General features: G+C 37.1%; 1 protein-coding gene across 37 annotated transcripts in view; it reads left to right on the top strand.

The window, feature by feature from the left end:
* Positions 1–20,615, top strand: part of PDE4D (phosphodiesterase 4D) — a 1,507,422-nt gene that overhangs the window by 1,223,617 nt on the left and 263,190 nt on the right. The window contains exon 1 of one of the 37 annotated variants that reach the window (XM_021076882.2): positions 10,758–10,869. The exons of the other annotated variants lie outside the window; for them this stretch is intronic. Within the exon in view, the coding sequence (XP_020932541.1) occupies positions 10,862–10,869 (8 nt within the window). The 5' untranslated portion in view covers positions 10,758–10,861. Of the gene's footprint in view, positions 1–10,757; positions 10,870–20,615 lie in introns of those variants that run through there. 37 annotated transcript variants of the gene reach the window in all.

Raw genomic sequence — 20,615 nt, 5'->3', positions numbered from 1 at the left:
TGTTCCACTTAATTTTAAATAGTTTACATAGTGTTTGGGTCAGAATGGTGTTTATGGAAGAAATAAATGTCCCTCTTTATGCTAATGACTCCTGACAGCACACTACAGAAACCTCCACAGTTATTATTCTTACATCTGTCTTGTTAATAATTGAACTATTTGGACATATCACCGTTGCCTCTCAGTCATTTGACCTAAGGTTTCATCTGCTGTCATTACAGTTTAACTGTTTTGCTATTCCTTTTATCATTCAAATTCTATACATACACATGTATTTACTTATTATATTTTTATATAGTAGACTCTACATAGATGACAGATTAGGTGTACAGAGGAAATATGCATGTGCGTGTGTTTGTGTAAATACACACACATGCCCTAGAAAGCTCAGCGAGTCCATATCCTCTCATCAGCTTTTTTGTTGTAACTTAACCCACCACAACCCCCATTCCTTTTCAAAAGCCAAAACCTACTTCATCGGCTTTAACAGTTGACTTCCCACTATAGAGACCAAATCAATATTCCTTTTTCAGATGATTTTATTTTATTCTGCACTTGAGAATATTTTGTTCTTGGGGAACCATCTTTTGCCTTATCCATCTTTATGCTGCCTATATAAATCTATTTCCCATTGGCCCATTTTCTTTAAAACTGCCCATTTTCCCCCTGAAAGCCTCCAAACTAAATGCTACCTTTGCAAATTTGCTAACTGCCTTCTGCAAGAATCCGGTGCCGCAGATTACTTTTTCTTTACTTTTTCCTCCTTCTCTCCAAACGGTACCGTTAAAAAAAAAAAAAAAAAAAAAATTAACTGGTTATTTACAGCGCTAATTAAATTCCTATGAGCCATTCACATTTTAGAAAGGGATTTCACAACAAACTCCTAGTGATATTCTATATTCCTCTTCTTAATTTATCTTCTTAAAAGATAAGCCTTATTTATAGTTAAAATCCTACGAATGTCCAAAAAATGAGCTAAAAATAATTTCAAAATTAATCTATTATGTGTCTTAATTTAGATTTATCAACAATTATATATTATAATAAAATTAGAATCCTATAGCATTTTGCCATTTTAAAAATATATCCCAGAGGTACTTCTCATTAATCCAACCCAAACTTATGTAATTACAAATATAAAGAGAACTTTGGTCAGTAAAACTGGACTTTGTTCTTTTCTGCTGTCAGAAATTCTTATTTGACATATGCTTGTGATATTCAAGATTGTTCATTCTATAATCTGGGAAAAATTATCTAAAATATGACTGTGGGTTTTGTATAAAGCAAATTTTGAAGCAGATTGTTAAATATCTAAAATTGTACTTAGGTTTATAGGCATAGGAAAAAAGTCTAGAAGGCTTTCAAAGCCTTTGGTAGTGGTTACCTTTTAATATAAAAATGGCAGGAATGGTGGTAGAGAGATTTTTCTCTCTTCTTGTCGCTGTACTATACTATGTGAAGTCTTTCATCAAAGAAGTGTTATACATGGAAGTTTAAATATATTAAAAATGTAATTACCACATTCATCAGCAAGCTCATCTTTATATGTATAAGTATCTGTATATCTGGTAAACAACAATTTGCTTAACGTCCAAAATATGACAAATGAGAATTTCACTACTGAGATGCAATTTTCTGAATTACATTGCTCCTCAGATCAATAAGTGATTGCTTTTTTTCTATTAACTCTTTTCTCCTAGGGTTATAAAAGTTCAGATTGGCTGAGAATTCTTATTTTGGCTTCATGATCCCAGTAAAAAGCATCTGAGTAGACTAAAATTACTTGTTTTTCTAATTAAGAATAAAAGGTGTATGTTTTGGAGGGAAAATTATTTATAATTTCCAGTATCCCATCCTCAACTATTTTCACTTTTTACTTTACTTGCATATACTGAACAATAGTAAATATTAGTTCTGTGCTCTCCTCCATTTACATGCACTGTTTTTTATGTTTCTAATAATAATACTTCTAACTTTCATTTTATTGAATATATTTTATGAATGAGAACTCTGTGGAGAATTTTACATACAGCATCGTGTTTACGTATTATAACAACATTGAAAGGAAGGAGTTAACCCACACTTTACAGATGAGGCAATGAACCTATGAGGTAAAATAACTTGAGCAAGGTCTTTAATCCTGGACTGGGATTTGAACCCACGCTGGTCTATTTTAGAGGGAGTGCTCTTTCTACTGCAGCATGTCTCCTGCTGCATATATACCTGCTGTGTATATAATTGTCATGTTTAATAACTGTAAAATTCTCCGTTCTGTGAGTGTATCTAAATGCAATAAAATATTTAGTCAGATATTAAACAATTGAAAAAATAAATTGGATGTTGTCTTTTTAGAGGTATGGCAGCCTATGAAGTTTAAGGATGATGTCAGGCATTGGAAAATGACTATTTGAAAGACTTTTGTAATTATTCTCTACTGATTACAAATAGGTCATCTCTTCCCTATTTTGGAGAAATAAAAGACCAAGGTCAGTTCTTCGCAGTTCTAAATAGATCATCTCTCCAACTATGTTAGCAAGTTTTATGCTTTGTTCTCTGCAAGCTCTGTAAAGTTCAGGTATAAAGTAAGTACTGCATCTCAGACTTTATATGAACTTTCATACTGTTTTAAGTCACCTTTCAAAAAGGTAGAAAATCTTCCTTCCTATATCTTTTATCATACAAACTTTTATAAATGGGGAAACAAATGGAATCTGCATACTTTCTGCCTGTCCAACATACACTGTGTCTTGGCTTACTTAGGGAAGTGACTATTCTCAAGATTTATTCTAAGTCTTGAACATGCAATAAACTTTTTTGATCCTATTACCTGAGTTTTTTTTTTGTTTTGTTTTGTTTTGTTTTTTTTACATCTGTTATATAATAGACCTAGAGATAAACAGCTTTTAGGAGAAGTGGTTAAGTACCTTGAACATTATTTAAAACGTAATGTTTTAATGCCAAGGAAGAACAGAGTGGATCACAGATAGGTTTATTCTTTAAAGTCATAATTTATGAAATTCTCTGGAAAAGCCATTTGTCTCCCCTCCTTCTAACTTGCTTTATGTCCCTGGTGAAACCACCTAATCCCTCTATAGCTAGGTTTACTCACCTATAAAATAAAGAGGGTGGGCTGACCAGTGGATTTCAAATATGTATTTTCAATGAATACTTTTTATAGATGATATGCTAATATAAACAAGTCAGTGTATACAAAACATTTAAATATATATACTTAAATATATATATTTAGTATATAGAGATAATTTTTAAAATGACATCTAGGTAGGATATATATTAGTAAAAATGTATAATCATGCATATGACAGTAAAACATCTGCTCAGTTAGCTCCTTTGTCCCCCAACCCCAACCTAATGCCCATCCTTGCAATACCACTAAAGAGCTCTAAGGGTTCCAAGGACTGTTGTTTGAAAACCACTTAGCTAATAAACTACCATGATCCTTTATAGTTCTACATTCTGTAGTGGTACCCTACTACCAGAGAGTCTTTTGTGATTTTTTTTTTTTTTTTTTTTTGTATCACTATGTGAACTGGGATAAACTTGCTGGTAATTAAACTTCCTGGAAAGTTCAAATAGTAGCAGTTCAAAGACTTGAACGGCTTTAACGTTATAGAATAATTCTTATTTCTGGGAGATCAGAGAACAGTTATAATAGTTAAGCTCCTTTAATTTTATTTAACATCTGATTTTTTACGAGTTTATTTTAAACTTGTTTAGGATGGGAAAAATCATTGCTATTAAATATGCAGATAGCTTACCTGTCAGGCATTCAACATGGTTATCGATAAAGAAATGCTGAATTGGTTTCACATTGTTCAGGAGAAGGATGTTTCTGTGGTTCGAATATTTCAAAATGGGGTTCTCAACCACTCTTTCTATCCTGTCACTGGTGAATAAAATTCGTAGGTTAAATTGCCCAGGCAATACTCTCCTTAGCTACATTGCACTCTATAGGCTCCATGTGACTAAAACATGGCTGTGGTTGGGTATGTGGTTATGTGTGTGCAGCTTAGTCCGACCTGTCACTCTGCTCTTCTCTTCCCCATTGACCATAGTGTTGGCCCATCACTGAAACCTGTCAGCATAGGTCTTCACCTAATAAGCTCACTTATTAGTCCCTGTGCCAGTCATTGCAGTCATGGAGTGAATTTTATGAAATCAGAAGGGATGAGAACATGAACACAATCATGAGGGTAGGAATGGTTAATCATGGATCAATCCACCTGTCAAGATTGAGAAAGTAGATCACAAGATGAAACTGAAAAGGTTCAAGGAGATTCTCCTTAGAAAAAGATGCCTGTAAGATATGTATAGATACTCTGAATAAGAGTAGTGCTGATACAGAATTGTGACATACAGAATTGTGAAAGCTTAGATAAATGTAACAGGAATGGGACCTGGGGGCTGTTAACTAGGACGGTGAAGAATATCGTCACAAAGAAAGCACAGTCTTAGTGAAAACCTAACAAAGATTTTTAAAGTATCTCTTCCAGAGATTATCCACCTACTCAGGAGGTAAAATAGAGGTGGAAGATATTTTAGAAAATGGGTAGTAGAAGTGAAGGATGCTCTAGCCAAGAGCACTACATCTTTCCAGGGATCAGGGCCTACAGGAAGCCTGGGAGTACCATAGAGGCACAAAGACAGTGAGCCTGGATAAGTACAATTAAGCATAACCGTCTGAACATAACTAATGGGAGCCTATGCCTATGATGTGTCTCGGCTCTCTAAATGCCCTGCTCTGTGGTCAAGTTTGGCTTAAACTAGGAAGTCCTTCAGAAGAATGGAGAGTAGAGAGAATCCCAGAACCTATGGATGCAGTTTTTAGCATCACAGGGGAAAGATGAATGATAGCTATTTATTATCTGTCTTCAACCCTTTTGGGGGTTGGCTTTCCCAGGAGCATCCTGGGTGATGAGGATGTAAAGTGGGGAAGCTAAGCTAAAGTCTTAAAGGGTAAAGTCAACTCTTTTGAAGTGAGAAACAATATGGGAAAGATTGTGGGAAAAGAGCCGAAGAAGTAGCTAGAGAGGTAAGAGAGGAGGTCAGAGGGGAGGCCCACGTGGAAGAACTTCAGACACCCACCACCTGGCGCCCTGCCCTCTCTAATCACACTGCCACCTTCTGGCAAAAGCTCCAGTAATGGACTTGAATGCAGAAGCAGTTTTTTTGGTTTTTTCACTCCCCCTTCATCTCAACGCTAAAAGCTTTGGCTTTGGCCAGAGGATCAAGAAAGTCAGCTTCAAGTGTTTCCCTTTCTATTGTTACATGAAGGAGAATAAGAAATGAGAAAAACAGAAACAAGGCATAGAATCTATGCACACAGGGATTACAGCCTCCAAAGCTTCCTTACAGGAAAGATCCTGATGTTTTACAACCCACACAGTTAAGACGTTTTGTTTACACCCCTTACTAATCTCCCTTGCTTAAATTTTAACCCATTTCTTCCTAGTTATCAGGGGTAGGGAATCAATAGATAAGCAGATTCTCCTTTATGACGTTTGAAAACTGCAAATAAGTGACTTCATGGTCTTTTATCTTTTTTTTTGGCCAACTATTCTTTGTGAAGTGCAAAGGAGATGACACCAATGTGACTTGTTCAAAGAAATGTTTCATAAAACATAGTTTCAATATGTAATTGTTTTCCAGCCTCACACAGAAGAGTTCTCCCATTGTGCCTCATTCTTCCTGTTTCAAATACATTCAAGATGAGCAATTCAGCTTTTTTAAATGAATACGTATAAAATATTCATGTATCTATGAAATACAGAAAGTAATAATTCCCAACATCCATGCTGTCATTCCACTGTATGTGGTACAAAATTTCTTCTTTGTGTCAAGGGATTTATATGACTGAGACTGTTTTGGTTAGGAAAAATTCCTGCAAAGTATGTCAACTTTTAACCCATGGCCTTCCAGGAAGTAGAGAGCTGCTGCTGTGATGTTTCCTCTGAGGCAGCTGTGTCATGGAACAGCAGGTAGCTGATTGGCAGCTGGATCACCAGCAGGCTTGGACAACAGCTCCTAAGTCTATTGTGATAGTTAGAGCAATAACCATCGCACTGATGATAGCTGTGCAGTACTGAGCACTTAGTGTTTGTCAGACATTGGACTTGGTGCTGCACTCAGTTCTGCCTTCAAAACAACCATACGAGATAAAATTGGGGTTGTACAGCTCTTAAATCACAGTGTTGAAGAAAACATGGTCTGATCCTAAATCCCCCATCTGTTGTTGCTGCTGCTGTTGTTGTTTTTTCTTTTTTTAATTTGCTTTTTCCCACTCTTTCCACTGCTTTACCCACCCATGGTTCTGTTTCCTGGGCTTCCAAAAAGTGGTCAGAAGACTGCTGCTTCAGCCTTTTCCTTCCTGTCCTAGCTTGTTCAAGTTTCTCCTTTTAACCTTGTGCAGCTCAAGAACAAATATTTGTTATATTTGCCTGCCTTCTTTCTCGAGATTTGCATGCACATGTCCCACCAGGGACCCATAGAAATGGATGGAGAAGTAGAAAGTAGACTTTGACCCAGCTTTGTTCTCTAGAGATCTAGCTAGGTCCTGATGCATTCAATTTATTGACACTCTCCCCTTGGTCAGACTATAAATTACACTGTCTTCTTCCTCTCTGGCATTTGAACAGTGAGTAGAGCCATAAAATATTTGAAATGAATGGGACCACAGAGAATAACCTATAATCTAATTCTCCCCGCCCCAACCCCATTTTGGAAGTGGAAAAGTTTTGCTGGTCTTTAACAGTCAAGTAGGGTCAAGAAAAATGGTTATAAACAATGTCAGTGCTTTTGTGGCAAAAGACTTTGTTGGAAAAATATTAAAAAAAAAACATAAACCCTCAGACATGAAGTTTGAGATCAAATAGAGAGCTGAAACTTAGACGTCAGGCAAATTCATGAAACCAGTTAAATTTATAATTTGTTTGGGACTTTAATGTAATTCTGTAACTTATGTCTATGAAGTTAGCTAATGCCATAACAATTCTATCATAACTTCTCATAAAATTGGCTTGGAGGAATATGCGTGGAGAAATATGGAGACTGAGTCCTCAGCAATCTCCTGAAGGAAATTCAAGACCATTGCTTTGACCACAGTGTTCCCCACATAACAGAACTCTGATCATTACACTTTTTTCTGGATGTCACATAGCTAATTAAGTTGCTAAAATTCATGTGTTGAAACTGTAACTTCGTCACCTGCCGTTCTTCTAGTATAGCCTTCACAGAAATAAAATCATGGTAATCTCTATTTACTGAGTACTTACTATGTGGCAGGTACCAGGCTGTGCATTTGACAAGAATTATCCTAAAACGTTCTCATCAGAAATCCTGTGAGGCACCTGTTATTATTACTCCTCATTTATTAAACTGGTGAAGCAAACTCACCCAAGATTGTGTGGCAAATAAGAGAATTCATGGATTCACATGCTTTTTAAAATTATTAAATGCAGAGTTCCAACCATGGTGCAGTAGGTTAAGAACTTGACTACTTCAGCTCTGGTTGCTGAGGAACTGCAGGTTCGATCCTCAGCCCCACTCAGTGGGTTAAAGGATCTGGTTTTGCCCCATCTGTGACATAGTTTGCAGCAGTGGGTGGGATTCAGTCCCTGACCTGGGAACTTCTGTCTGTTGTGGGTGTAGCCATTAAATACATACATACATACATACATTAAAATAATTAAATATTACCTTTAGTCATGTTAATATGTCAAATGAGTTAATTAACTTAATTAAAGTTAATTAAAGTCCATAGCACAGTAGCTGATTCCTTGTGATTGCCAGCAAATGTTAGTTTGTATTACACATTTTTCAAATTTGTGTATTAGTGGAACTTTTTAAATAATCAAGAACTGTAAGTGTGAAACTGATTCTGTGTATAAGGGCTTCTTTTCCATAAGGCAGTCTTCTTCTTGGGCACACCTCAGAACTGAGCATTTATACAAAGCTTGGTATTCTGGATAAATTACATTAACCCTGTGATTCAAAGAAGACATCCTCCTCTTCAGGTGGATCAGAGAAGTAAACTCCATAGAGAAGGGGGCAGAGTAAGAAGTGATCAACTGGAAACTAAAATGCCTGTGATTGAGTTATGTAAAACTTGGTCAAATTCTTTAGGGAAGCAAGTTCCAGGCAGGAGGTTAATCTCAAAGGAAGGGCTGGGAGCCTGGAATTTATGGCAGATGCATCCGTGTAACCTTCCTACATGGGGCCACCTGGTGGTTCAGTCTCACTGTTTCTCATTGCCAGGCCTCCCCTGCCTCTCCAGATCCCCTCTGGTCCTAACATACATTCTGAGTTATGTAATTCACAGATTGTAACCTCACAGCCTGAGTCTCACCCTCCTTAGCAGGCCCCAGACTGAGGAGGATGCCTGCTTAGTTTGCCCTGACATCCTAGTTCAGGAAAAAGGGCTTAAGCCTCTTTCTCCATCTGTTTCTAGAAAAACAACCGGCAAAAAAAATGGGATCTGGTTAGAAGATCTGTTCCCATGGCCCAGAGTATTGCTTCAGGTTGAGCTGAAAAACATAGAGACTGGAAATACAGTGGATGCAGTGGTTTCATGAGAGCAACCAATTAGCATTCCATTGTCTCTGGTATCTACTTATTTTATTATGAGTAGTTACCAATAAAAATGTGTAAAAGCATTATCTTGTTATAATTAACAACTGTACATTGGGTTAATAGGTGTGATGAGGGTGGAGTGAACCACCTTGGGGGAGAAATTGAGTCACAAAAGATTCCCTGATTCTCTGCTTGGAAAAAATAATCCCAGTTGTTTATCTATGTCCTGTTGTTAAACTCCTGTCTAATTACATATGAATCAGTAAGTGTTTCTATGGTAATATAAAACACAAAAAGCAGCAAACATGCCTTTATAAAGGTGTTATTATAATTGGGAAAAATCATTTACACACATGGGTGTGAAGTTATATACTGGCCTAGAAATACATGTGAAATTTGTCCTTAATTGTAAGATCTTTCTCATGTTAACAACAAAAGAATTAGATGGTGTCCATTGTTTTTTTCTTTTTTTCCTTAAATCTTGGGTTTTAACCGAGATAGCCAATTGTTTTCACCTGTGGTCAGTTAGTAGGTGGCACATAGGGTGCAGTACTGGGAGCTGCGCTGAAACTCAGAACACGCTTCCATCTATTGGTGATGTCACCAGAGAGAAGAGGGGCCTTATGTGGCTGCTTGCCATTTAAGTGGCCCCTGTAATTGGATAATATCTATATTATTCTTTATATCTAAACTCTGTCATTAAAATTTGCATGCAAATAAAGTTGGAGCAAAAGCATGATATATACATTCATGCAAATATGTATATATAGTTTTTAGAAATTTCAACATGTTTTAGGTCATTTGTCACCTATGAAGAACATGTATGCATATTATAAACCATAGAAAAATCTTTTTGGATGCTGCAAACAAAAGAAAGAAAGCAAGCAAGAAAGGAAAGAGGGAAGGAATGAAGAAAAGAAAAAAAAAGGAAAAGGAAAGAAAGGAAGAAAAAGAAAAATTAATAATTTTTATTATCAGTGGCCACCCTTATAATCACCATTCAGATTAAAAATGCTACCTGCAGACCTCAAGCCACCTTTGTGCCCCTCTCAGCCTCTGCCCACCAGTGCCAAGTGTAACAACTGTCTTGATTTTATAAGTCACAGAATACTATTTTCCAGGTTTGATTTTTATAAAAAAGGAGTAATAATACAGTTTGTACTATTTTGTGGCTGTTCCCTCCCCCCCAAAAAAATTGATGTTTGAGAGTTTACCCCATGTTGATGTGGTTGTATGTACTTCATTCAGTCTCACTAACATCTGGTTAATTAAGCAAAGTGTTGTTTGAAATATAAATAAGGAGAAAAATGATTTATGTAGATTGTTTAGATCACAGTTTGGTATGTAGGACTACATGAGCCCTTAAAACTGTTGTCAATTTACAGTAATCATTGGAATACAATTTCACATATAAACTCTGTTGCTTAGATCCCCCCTCCATGGATGTTTCTTCTGGGAAGCCTTCCTAGACCTTGCCATCAAAATTGAAAGGCGCCTCTCTGCGTTCTTGGGAGACCTGGTCCATTTCTCTGTCAGCTCTTGAGGTTTTGTAGCAATTGTCCATTGTCAGTCCTACCTGGGGCTGTGAGTGGGTCGCAGGGCCTGTCCCTCTTTGTTCCTGTGTGCCCAGCACAGAGCCTTTTCCATCAGCAGTATTCCACATCTGTCTGTTGCATGAAGAGAAATCAAGGAGTTGTTCTACATCACCAAGAAAACATTCCAATCTGTTTTTATGTTTAATTTTCTTGTAAGAGATGGCAGCCTGCTAGGGACTGTACTGAGCAAGTTACAGAAACAGAATTGACTCTCTGTGGTGAGGAATTGTAAAGGATCAGGTCTGGGAGGATTTTTTTTCCTGTGGGTTTCACCCTTAGTTTCCCACCTTCACTGATAATTCCAGTCTCAACACGTCTCCTCATTCCCTCATGAGGCTCCCATGCTAGAATCTACATTTCCCAGTTTTCCTCAACGTTGTCTCCTTGTCTCAGTGACTCACCACCTCAGGGCTATCAGCTAGTCATGACCGGAGGGTACAGGTGCTGAGGTGTGTTGCATCCCCTGGCCACCCAGCTGATCTGGATGGCCTTCCGACTCTGGTAATGCGGTGATCTCTTCAGCCAAGAGACCTGCTGGGGGTGAGGACCATGACCACTGCTTTGGGCCCACTCCAGCTTCATTGTCAGCATCAGGCCGATTCCGTAGCTGGGATGCTGAATATGAGAGCGTGGAGTGACTGAGAGCCCTAAGAAATGAAAGTGACGCCTGGCCTCCAATGTCAGGGTGAGTGTCCTGCTCAAATTGTGAACTTGCTGCCCCACTGTTAAGTTTCTTTTAGCTTTACCACACTTCTAGACTTAATTTTTTTTAATGCTAAGAAATTAAGGCTTAATCCTTAGTAACTGAGAAAAATCATTAGCTTTTAGTGTTGTACAAGAACATTCTCTAGCCACTTGGCCATTTAATCTGATTCTGTAGCTTAAAATGTACAGAGTTTTGTGTAGCTCTTTTAATAGTTGCAAAAATAAAGGTGTATTTTTCATTGCTTCACTTAACAATGTTTATTAAATCAGTTCTGCCCCAGGCACTTTGATGGCTGTTAGACACTGATGAAATATTAGCCTTCACGTTCATAAAATTTCCAGTCCGGTGACTTTCTAAAGGATTCCTGTGGGGTAGGGGATTTCTCCTTTTACATTTTACTATATCCTCAGGGTATTTTTTACTTTCATGGTAAAAATACATTTACAGTTTAAAAGTGGTTCCATTGCTTTCAGGAATTCAGCGGTGAACAGAATAATTTAAAAACCTCACTACTTGAATTTGGGGTAGAGTGATATGAAATAAACCTGGAATATTTGATTTTTGGAAACCAAAATATTTTCCCTGGGCCAGAGGGATAACTTCATTCTAAATAAATTGTTTATGTAATCACCTCCTAATAAGGCTATGTCAGCCAAGTTAAATATTTAAGTTTATTTTATTTAAATAAACTTTAAAATCAACAGATTTCTTTTCTTATTTAGTTGAATTTAGCCTTCAATTTTTCAAACAGAAAGTACATAAAGTAGAAAATGTTCATGTACTTAGAGGAAGACAGCATGAGAAGAGAACATCAGAAAAAGAGCTGGGAAGAAATAAAGTTTAAACAGAAATAACTCAAGTTAGCATTTGACATGATTTACCTTTTTGCCAAAATGTCTGTCTTCACAGATAATCTCGAGGAGACTTTCGTTTTTATAGGTCCTAATTAAATTATGAAAATATGCTTGAGGGCTCTGTTTCACTAATAAGGGAAAGAAACTTTTCCTGTCTACAAATGACTTCCACTAGCTTGTTTGCCAGCTCTTTAAATAAACTCATTTCACTATGACCATGGTTGAGCACAGTTGGATTCCTTTATAATGTCATGCATAAGCCGTGGCTGTCACTGCATGAATCTAAGGTCATTTAGTCAAGTAGGGATCTAATAGGAGCTTTGGAAAGAACTGTTAAAGACCAGATTCCAGGTAGAAAATCCCCATGTCCCACTGTAGTTCAGCGCAAAGGATTTGCTCTTAAGGATTACAACCATCGCACAAGGGTTCCACACGACAGTGGAAAGCCTGTTTGCTGACAAAATATAAAATTTTTGTGACTTGGCACAAGGAACTATATTATAACATGATTCCTATCAGACATCTGGACTAGGGTTCTTTTGGGGCAATTATAACATCTCTGACTGTATTACTAGTTTCGAATTCAATGTAACATCAGAACCTACCCCATTTGGGTAACTCTTTAGTACGTTTTGTGGGCAATTCCATAAGTAACTTTCATAAACTTTAGCCAGTAGTTGGAAAGACTATAAGATTTTGTTTGCAAAGTTTATAAAATTTATAAGATTGTAATTATAAATTAATTTCTCACTTGAATCTTCTACTTCTCCCAGCGTTATACCTTTGGTCGCCCCTTCTTAAATAACTAGTTTTTTTTAAAAAAAATTTCACTTCCGGTTTTGTTCTTGGTGATTTGACTTTCTTGGTAATTTCATGTATAAAGCACAGAGGTTTGCTCTTTTAAATTTCACACATGCATCATTTCCTAATCATCAAAAATTGCTTAAATTTTCAGTATACAAAGAAAAGTTTTAGATAATTTACTTCAAGGAGCTAGGTAATTTATTCACAGCACCAAACCAGTTTTCTTCCATAATTCATGCCATTTGTGTGCTAGGGAATGTTTACATAAGAGATAGATGAAGTGCGACTAGGGATCTATACATGCAAACTTGGGCTTCCCCAAATTTTAAAATACCAGATTCCTTTGGTGCCACTTGTTCTGGGCATTTCATGTTCACTCAGTTACTTTCTACGTATTGCATAGGTGTAACCAACCTTGTAAATGTCAGACACATAAAAAAGCACTAGCCTTCAAGGCAAAACTTCATTGAATACCAAATGAATACCTATTGTCTTCTGAAATATTTCTGCATAAAAAATTGCTTTAAAGTTTTCCTTGACTTTCTGTATTCTTTAGCGCCCAAGCTCGAATATCAACCTGTTTAAAGAAAAAAAAAAAATTCTCAGGAAACTATTCTTAAATGAGTGACAATATGTTCTGTCTCTGATAGAGTAAGAAAAGATAGTGCCATGCATATCAACTTGTGGTTTCCTGTAAAGTTTGTTGGGAAAGGAAGTTAAATCCATGAAAACTTCTATAGAGTCTGGTCTCAATCCTAACGATTTCTTAATTAGTATAGCATCCTGAATAAATTCATTCATACTGGTGGGGACAAGAAATATTCCTTGTAATATAGGAGTTTTGTAAGAGGAGTAATAGTTAGAACATAAGGGCTGGTCCCTCAAACTATTTCTGATGATTTAAGAGAGACTTGGGGAGGGACTCTGAGTAACTCTGAGTTGCTTTTACTAGTAGGAGGATAGATGGAAAGTTATGCTACATGGAAAGATACTTCATCTGGAATCTTTGAGAGAAAGTCCATTCTTTTTTCTCAGTTATCTAAGAAGCCCTTTATCTATTTTATGGAAAGAAATCAAAAGCACTTCGAAAGTTTGATGTATCATGTTTAAACTTCATGCAGGAGTAGGCCAGATGGTCATGTTCTGGATGGCTTTATAGATACTCTTTTTTGTTCCAGGTGAAAGATAATGGCTGGCTCTAAACCTGGAGATCACTTTGATGTCAGACCTTATCTGCCTGACTGCATTCAAAGGAGTTCTTTTTCTTTAGAGTATAGGCGAACACAGGATAGGGCATCATAGAGCAGAGCTATTAAAACTTGAGAGCCGTTTGGAATTGCCAATAATAGCTAGGTACTGGAGAGATGCGGAAGTAAAGTACAAATCTAGGCGCCTCCATTTACAAGCTGGGTGATTTTAGACAAGGGAAAAAAACTGTCCATGGAGGTCCTAAAATGTTAAATGAAAGAATACTTGGAAAATGCTTACTTGGCATACTGCTGGACACACAGCAAATCAAATAAGTGTTGGCCATTTTATTATCATTAGGAGGAAAAAACTGCTCATAATATTTTCTTGTGTGTTTTCATGTTAATTTTGACTCAAGTTAAGTTTGACTCTTTTTTTTTTTAATTTTTTATTGTTATTTCCCCTAACACTTTTTTTCCCCACTATACAGCATGGGGACCCAGTTACACGTACATTTATACATAGTTTTTTCTCCATTGTCATGCTCCATTGTAAGTATCTAGACATAGTTCTCAGTGCTACACAGCAGGATCTCATTGTTAATCCATTCTAAAAGGAATAGTTTGCATCTATTAACCCCAAGCTCTCAATCCCTCCCACTTTCTCCCCCTACCCCTGGGCAACCACAAGTCCATTCTCCAAGTCCCTGATTTTCTTTTCTGTAGAAAGGTTCATTTGTGCTGTATAATAGATACCAGATATGAGTGATATCATATGGTATTTGTCTTTCTCTTTCTGACTTACTTCACTCAGTGTGAGAGTCTCTAGTTCCTTCCATGTTGCTGCAAATGGCATTATCTTTTTTATGGCTGAGTAGTATTCCATTGTGTATATATATACACCACATCTTCCTAATCCAATCATCTGCTGATGGACATTTAGGTTGTTTCCACATCTTGGCTATTGTGAATAGAGCTGCAACGAACATGTGGGTGCATGTGTCTTTTTTAAGGAAAGTTTTGTCTGGATATATGCCCCAGAGTGGGATTGCTGGGTCATATGGTAGTTCTATGTATAGTTTTCTAAGGTACCTCCATACTGTTCTCCATAGTGGCTGTACCAGCTTACATTCCCACCAACAGGGCAGGAGGGTTCCCTTTTCTCTACACCCCCTCCAGCACTTGTTATTTGTGGACTTATTAATGATGGCCATTCTGACTGGTGTGAGGTGGTATCTCAGGGTAGTTTTAATTTGCATTTCTCTAATAATCAGTGATGTTGAGCATTTTTTCATGTGTTTGTTGGCTGCCTGTATATCTTCTTTAGAAAGACCTGTCTATTCAGGTCTTTTGCCCATTTTTCCATTGGGTTGCTGGCTTTTTTGCTATTGAGTTGAATAAGTTGCTTGTATATTCTAGAGATTAAGCCCTTGTCAGTTGCATCATTTGAAACTATTTTCTCCCATTCTGTAAGCTGTCTTTTTGTTTTCTTCTTGGCTTAAGTTTGACTCTTTGATACAAGTTATTGGTTTGAGGATGTAAGAATTTTAGCCATTTAACAACAGAGTCCTACTGTATTGCATAGGGAACTATATTCACTATCTAGTAATAACCTGTAATGGAAAAGAATATATATATATATATATAGAGAGAGAGAGAGAGTCAGTTTTATATATATGTATAACTGAATCACTTTGCTGTATACCCAAAAGTAACATAATGTTATAAATCAACTATACTTCAATTAAAAAAATTTTAGCCAGTTAACAAAATGATATATGATATGACATGTATACAAATTTTCATAAAAGATTTTAAGTGGCAATGGAAATTTTACTGAAATAAATGTCCTAACAGCTCTAGGTAAAATCTAATTACTTTTTTACTTGAAAACTAATACATATAAATCTTGACTTGATCTAAACTTACTATTCTATTAAATAAATTCGCATGAATATGAAATAAATCAACTTCACTTCTAACTAAATTTAGACTGAAACCTTCTTTGACCTAACCCTCTTAAAAATAGATGTCATTTTCTAAATATTAGAGTATTTAGAAATGCGTTAGACTTTTTTCTGTTCTTAAATATACATAAATTATGTTTTAATAGGAGCCTACAATTATGCCACAACAATATAGAGGTATAAAAATGCTTTTTTTATAAAAACTACTTCAACATGACTTTTTGCTTAGCACAGTTTTCCATCATTTTGTGTAGGCTAAGTCCTGTATGTTTCTATACTGACAGATACGCGTTTGGTCTCCTCTATGTGCATTCACTGATGATACATTTGTGCCTCCCTCCTTTCATGGAGCTTACTGAGTAAAAAGAAACAGATAAAATGATTGCCAATTTGGTCAGTGCAGTGAAGAGACTGCTACACGAAGGACTGTGTTAACTCGTGAGTGAGTGAGTTAGTCCTGGAAATGTACTTCATTTGGGCGGTCAGGAAGCTGAGAACTGAAGGAACCAGCAAAACTTGGGGAGAAGAAGATTATAGCAGATACAAAGTCCTTGAATATCCAGCAGGTAGGAAGAACAGAAAGAAAGCCATCTCTTTCACTCATTTTTAAGGGAAAAGAAATAAAAGAATGCTCTCTAAAGAGCCTTCTTGCATTTACATGGCCTTCACATGCAGACTTCCAGTGAAAGTTAGAAATCTCGAACTGATAGGTTTTCCACTGTCCATCCTTGGTGGTGGTCTTTGGCTGGGTTGTTTTCTGTGTGTACTTGAGGCCAGGCTCTAGTGCTAGAAATTTCTGAGAGTCCTGGTGGGCTGAGATCAGAGAAAGTGAACTTCACCTAGAGATAAAGGAAAGAAAGCCTTCTGGAGTACAAGTGCCCCCAGGATCCCTACGCAGCTGCACATTTCTGCCCTTAATGCAAATTTTAGGCGCCTCCTTAGAATCGATATGTTAAAATTGAAAAGCATTTTTTATTAGGCTTAAGGTTTTCAATGCCTCTCCCAGCCAAGGAAAACATAGAAGTTCCCCAAACCAGTAAGAACTACGTGGCCTTGTGATTGCACTTAAAACATAATGCTAGCTAGCATCTGTATTTCCTAATGGTAAATTTACATCCATTTTAGGGAGCACATTGCCCACCAGGCAACCCATATTAAAATTTCTCTTGCTGTGAATATGTAGGTTTCAGGATTCTGTTCTAATATATATATGATTCTAGCAACTGGCTGAAATAATCTTCCATAGGATATAACATTGGCCTTCAGCTGATTTATGTTGTCCACCATGACAACATAAATGGTGCAAAAGGCAGAAGCTCTAAGTGGCAAGACTGCTGAGGACATATGGCATGTTTTTTCCCTGACACACTGAAATAGTGCATGAATGGGTTCTCTCAGCTTCCAACAGCGAGAGACTGAAACCCGTCACAAATCATCACCACAGTCATCCTCCTGTGCTCATCCTCCAAGTTCTCAAGTACTTTCTGGATTAAAAAACAACAAAATAGGAGTTCCTATCGTGGCTCAGCGGAAACGAATCTAATTAGTATCCATGAGGATGTGGGTTCGATCCGTGGCCTCACTTGGGGGATAAAGATCTGGCAGTTGCCGGGAGCTGTGGTGTAGTTGCAGATGCTGCTCGGATCCCAAGTTGCTGTGTCTGTGGTGTAGGCCAGCAGCTGTAGCTCCGATTGGACCCCCTAGCCTGGGAACCTCCATATGCTGCGGGTGCAGCCCTAAAAAGACCAAAAAAAAAAAAAAAAAAAAAGGATATAGTATAACTCTCTGTTACTCTGTCAACCATAAAAATTAGTTAGTTGGTATCTACCATTCCTTAACCATAGTGAATAACAGAGTTTCTTTTGCCCAGATATGTCTCTTTGAGTAGAGATGTTATTGCAGCTAAGGAGAACCACTCAAAAACAGCTCCAAAACAGGCCGGAGAGAGTGGAAGGAAGAAAAGGGGAGAATGTGTCCAAACATAGCCCTGTGTTCCATGGACACTCAGTAATATCTCTTCCCACCATCGAAACTTCACACAATTAAATTTTGCTCAGTTTACTGCTGCCCTGATGCTTTCCGTTTCTTTTGATGACGGTTTGCCTTCTTGGCATTCAGGTAGTCTAATCGGGTCTTGACAGTTGATGTTTATCTTAATTGAAACTGAGATTCTCTTCATCCTTCTGCTCTGAGACTCCTACTTCGAGGCCAAAAGGTCGCTTTAAATGTGCATAGCATTTGGGAAACCACATAATGAATTCAAATAAATTCATGACTATTAAAAGGAGGCCTCTCTTGCTCGAGTTCCAGAGCTTACGTAGAATAAACCATTCGGGTTTTGTCTGAATTCCTTTTAAAAGGAGCTTATTGTGCTGCTTCTTTAATGCTCTCACGACAGAAAATGGGAACATTCTAAGTTTTCATTTAATCTTTTTCAGAAAAAGCCATTTTGCTCCTTGATTGCTATTAAACTCAGAGTTTTTACAGCTGCTACAGCTGTCAACAAATTTAAGAGGTATTCTCTGGTTGCATTATTTAAGGATTTCTTGTATTGGCTACCTTTAATGTAGCAACTCTACTTTTTAAAATTTGCTCTATCCCTATGCTTGTGTTTAAGTGCAAAACTATGTACAAAAATGTTCTGCAGCAGTTTCTGTAATAGAAGACTAGAAACCACCTAAACGCCAACTGGTATGGAGCTAATTCAACAATTCCAACGATAATGGAATACTGAGTAGCCGTGAGGAAGATCTGTGTACTGATGTAGAGTTATCTCCAGGCAATGTTTGCTATTATTGTTGTTGTTGTCCTTTGAAAAGATGGTATTCATGCTCTCAGATTTCCACTTTAGTTTTCTTTGTGTTTCCCTTAGAGTTTGTTTATGTAAATACAAATAATGCAACTATAAATTCTGTTCACTCTCTCTTTTTACACAAAAAGAAGCATACTCTACACTTTCACTGTCGTGCCTCTTCCATTTTTCACTGGACAACATGCTAGTACATGAAGAAACTTGTTGTTTTTTTGGGGAGGATATTTATTGAGGTGGAATTCATATACCATATTTTTCACCCATTGAAATCATACAATTAATTATCAGTATAGTCACACAGTTGTGCAGCTATACCACAATCAATTTTAGTACATTTTATCACCCTAGAAGAACCCCCATACCCCGGATGTCACCCTCCAAGTCCCACATTGGCTGGCCCACTCCTAGCCCTAAGAAAATATTTTTCTACTTTTTGGCTCTAAAGGCTTGCCTGTTCTGAAGATTTAATTTAAGTGGAATCATGTAATATGTAGTCTTTCACGACTGGCTTCTGTCACTTAGCATCATGTTTTCAAGGCCCATCTAAGTTGTAGTGTGTATCAATCAATGTTTCATTTCTTTTCATGGACAAATAATATTCCATTATATATATATGCCACCTTTAGTTTATTTATTCATCAGCCAAGAGACATGTGGGTTGTTTCCACCTTTAGGTTATCATGAGTTATGCTGCTTACGAACATTTATGTAAAAGTTTTCTTGTGGGCAAACATTTTTACTTCTCATGGTTGTATGCCTAGTAGAGAAATTGGTGGATCAAATAGTATATCTATGTTCAGCCTTTTTACTGTTTTCCAAAGTTTTCTCTTTGTTTTCTCAGTCTTTTTATGGAAGAAAGTTATTCTATTGAATAACTGAATAATTATTAATTAAATTATCTAGGGTTTTTTTCCTTTTTTAAAAATCATTTTTATTTTTTCCATCATAGCTGGTTTACAGTGTTCTGTCAATTTTCTACTGTAAAGCAAGGTGACCCAGTTACACATACATATATACATTCTTTTTCTCACATTATCATGTTCCATCATAAGTGACTAAGTTCCCAGTGCTATACAGCAGGGCCTCATTGCTTATCCTTTCCAAAGGCAATAGTTTGCATCTATTAACTCCAAATTCCCAGTCCATCCCACGCCCTCCCCCTCCCCCTTGGCAACCACAAGTTTCTTCTCCAAGTCCATGATTTTCTTCTCTGTGGAAAGGTTCATTGTACTGTATATTAGATTCCAGATATGTGATAGAATGATATTTGTCTTTCTCTTTCTGACTTACTTCACCCAATATGAGAGTCCAGAGTTCCATCCATGTTGCTGCAAATGGCATTATTTTGTTCTTTTTTATGGCTGAGTAGTATTGCATGTGTATATGTACCACATCTTCTTAATCCAATCATCTGCCAATGGACATTTAGGTTGTTTCCCTGTCTTGGCTATTGTGAACAGTGCTGCAGTGAACATATGGGTGCATGTGTCTTTTTCAAGGGAAGTTTTGTCCAGATATATGCCCAAGAGTGGGGTTACTGGGTCATATGGTAGTTCTATATTTAGTTTTCTGAGGTACCTCCATACTGTTTTCCATAGTGGTTGTACCAATTTACATTCCCACCAACAGTGCATGAGGGTTCCCTTTTTTCCATCCCCTCTCCAGCATTTGTTACTTGTGGACTTATTAATGATGGCCATTCTGACTGGTGTGTAGGTATGTTTTTAGATGAAAAAGTAAAGGTTCACATTCCCAGTTTTTTAAATATACAGAGATTCTCGACATATATGTGTATGTTTTCACCCACTGGTATGTTTCTGCATGTGCACTCTAGGCAATGTAACAGTGGGGTGCTTTGGAGAGGAAATGGCTATAGGCTTGGGCATCTGAGGTGGAAGGGGGCTGAGTACTCACCATGTTGAACTAGGGGGATTTTTTTACTATATGCACTAATTAAATATTCCAGTGAAAATGTGATTCATTCGTGTAAAAACAAATATATTTTCTTGGTACTCTTCTCACAAATGTTGGTCAGGCCAGAGGCTGCTTTGTCTACGGTTTGCATCAGGCATCCTACACTATGAGACATCAGTGCCTCACA

Source organism: Sus scrofa, chromosome 16 (assembly GCF_054392235.1).
Source record: "Sus scrofa isolate SSC_HxYL_T2T_F1_AM1 chromosome 16, Sscrofa_HxYL_maternal_Yorkshire_Landrace_v2.0, whole genome shotgun sequence".
NCBI lineage: Eukaryota > Metazoa > Chordata > Mammalia > Artiodactyla > Suidae > Sus > Sus scrofa.
The sequence above is the reverse complement of the archived record's forward strand: the minus strand, read 5'-3'. Positions and strand labels throughout refer to the sequence as shown.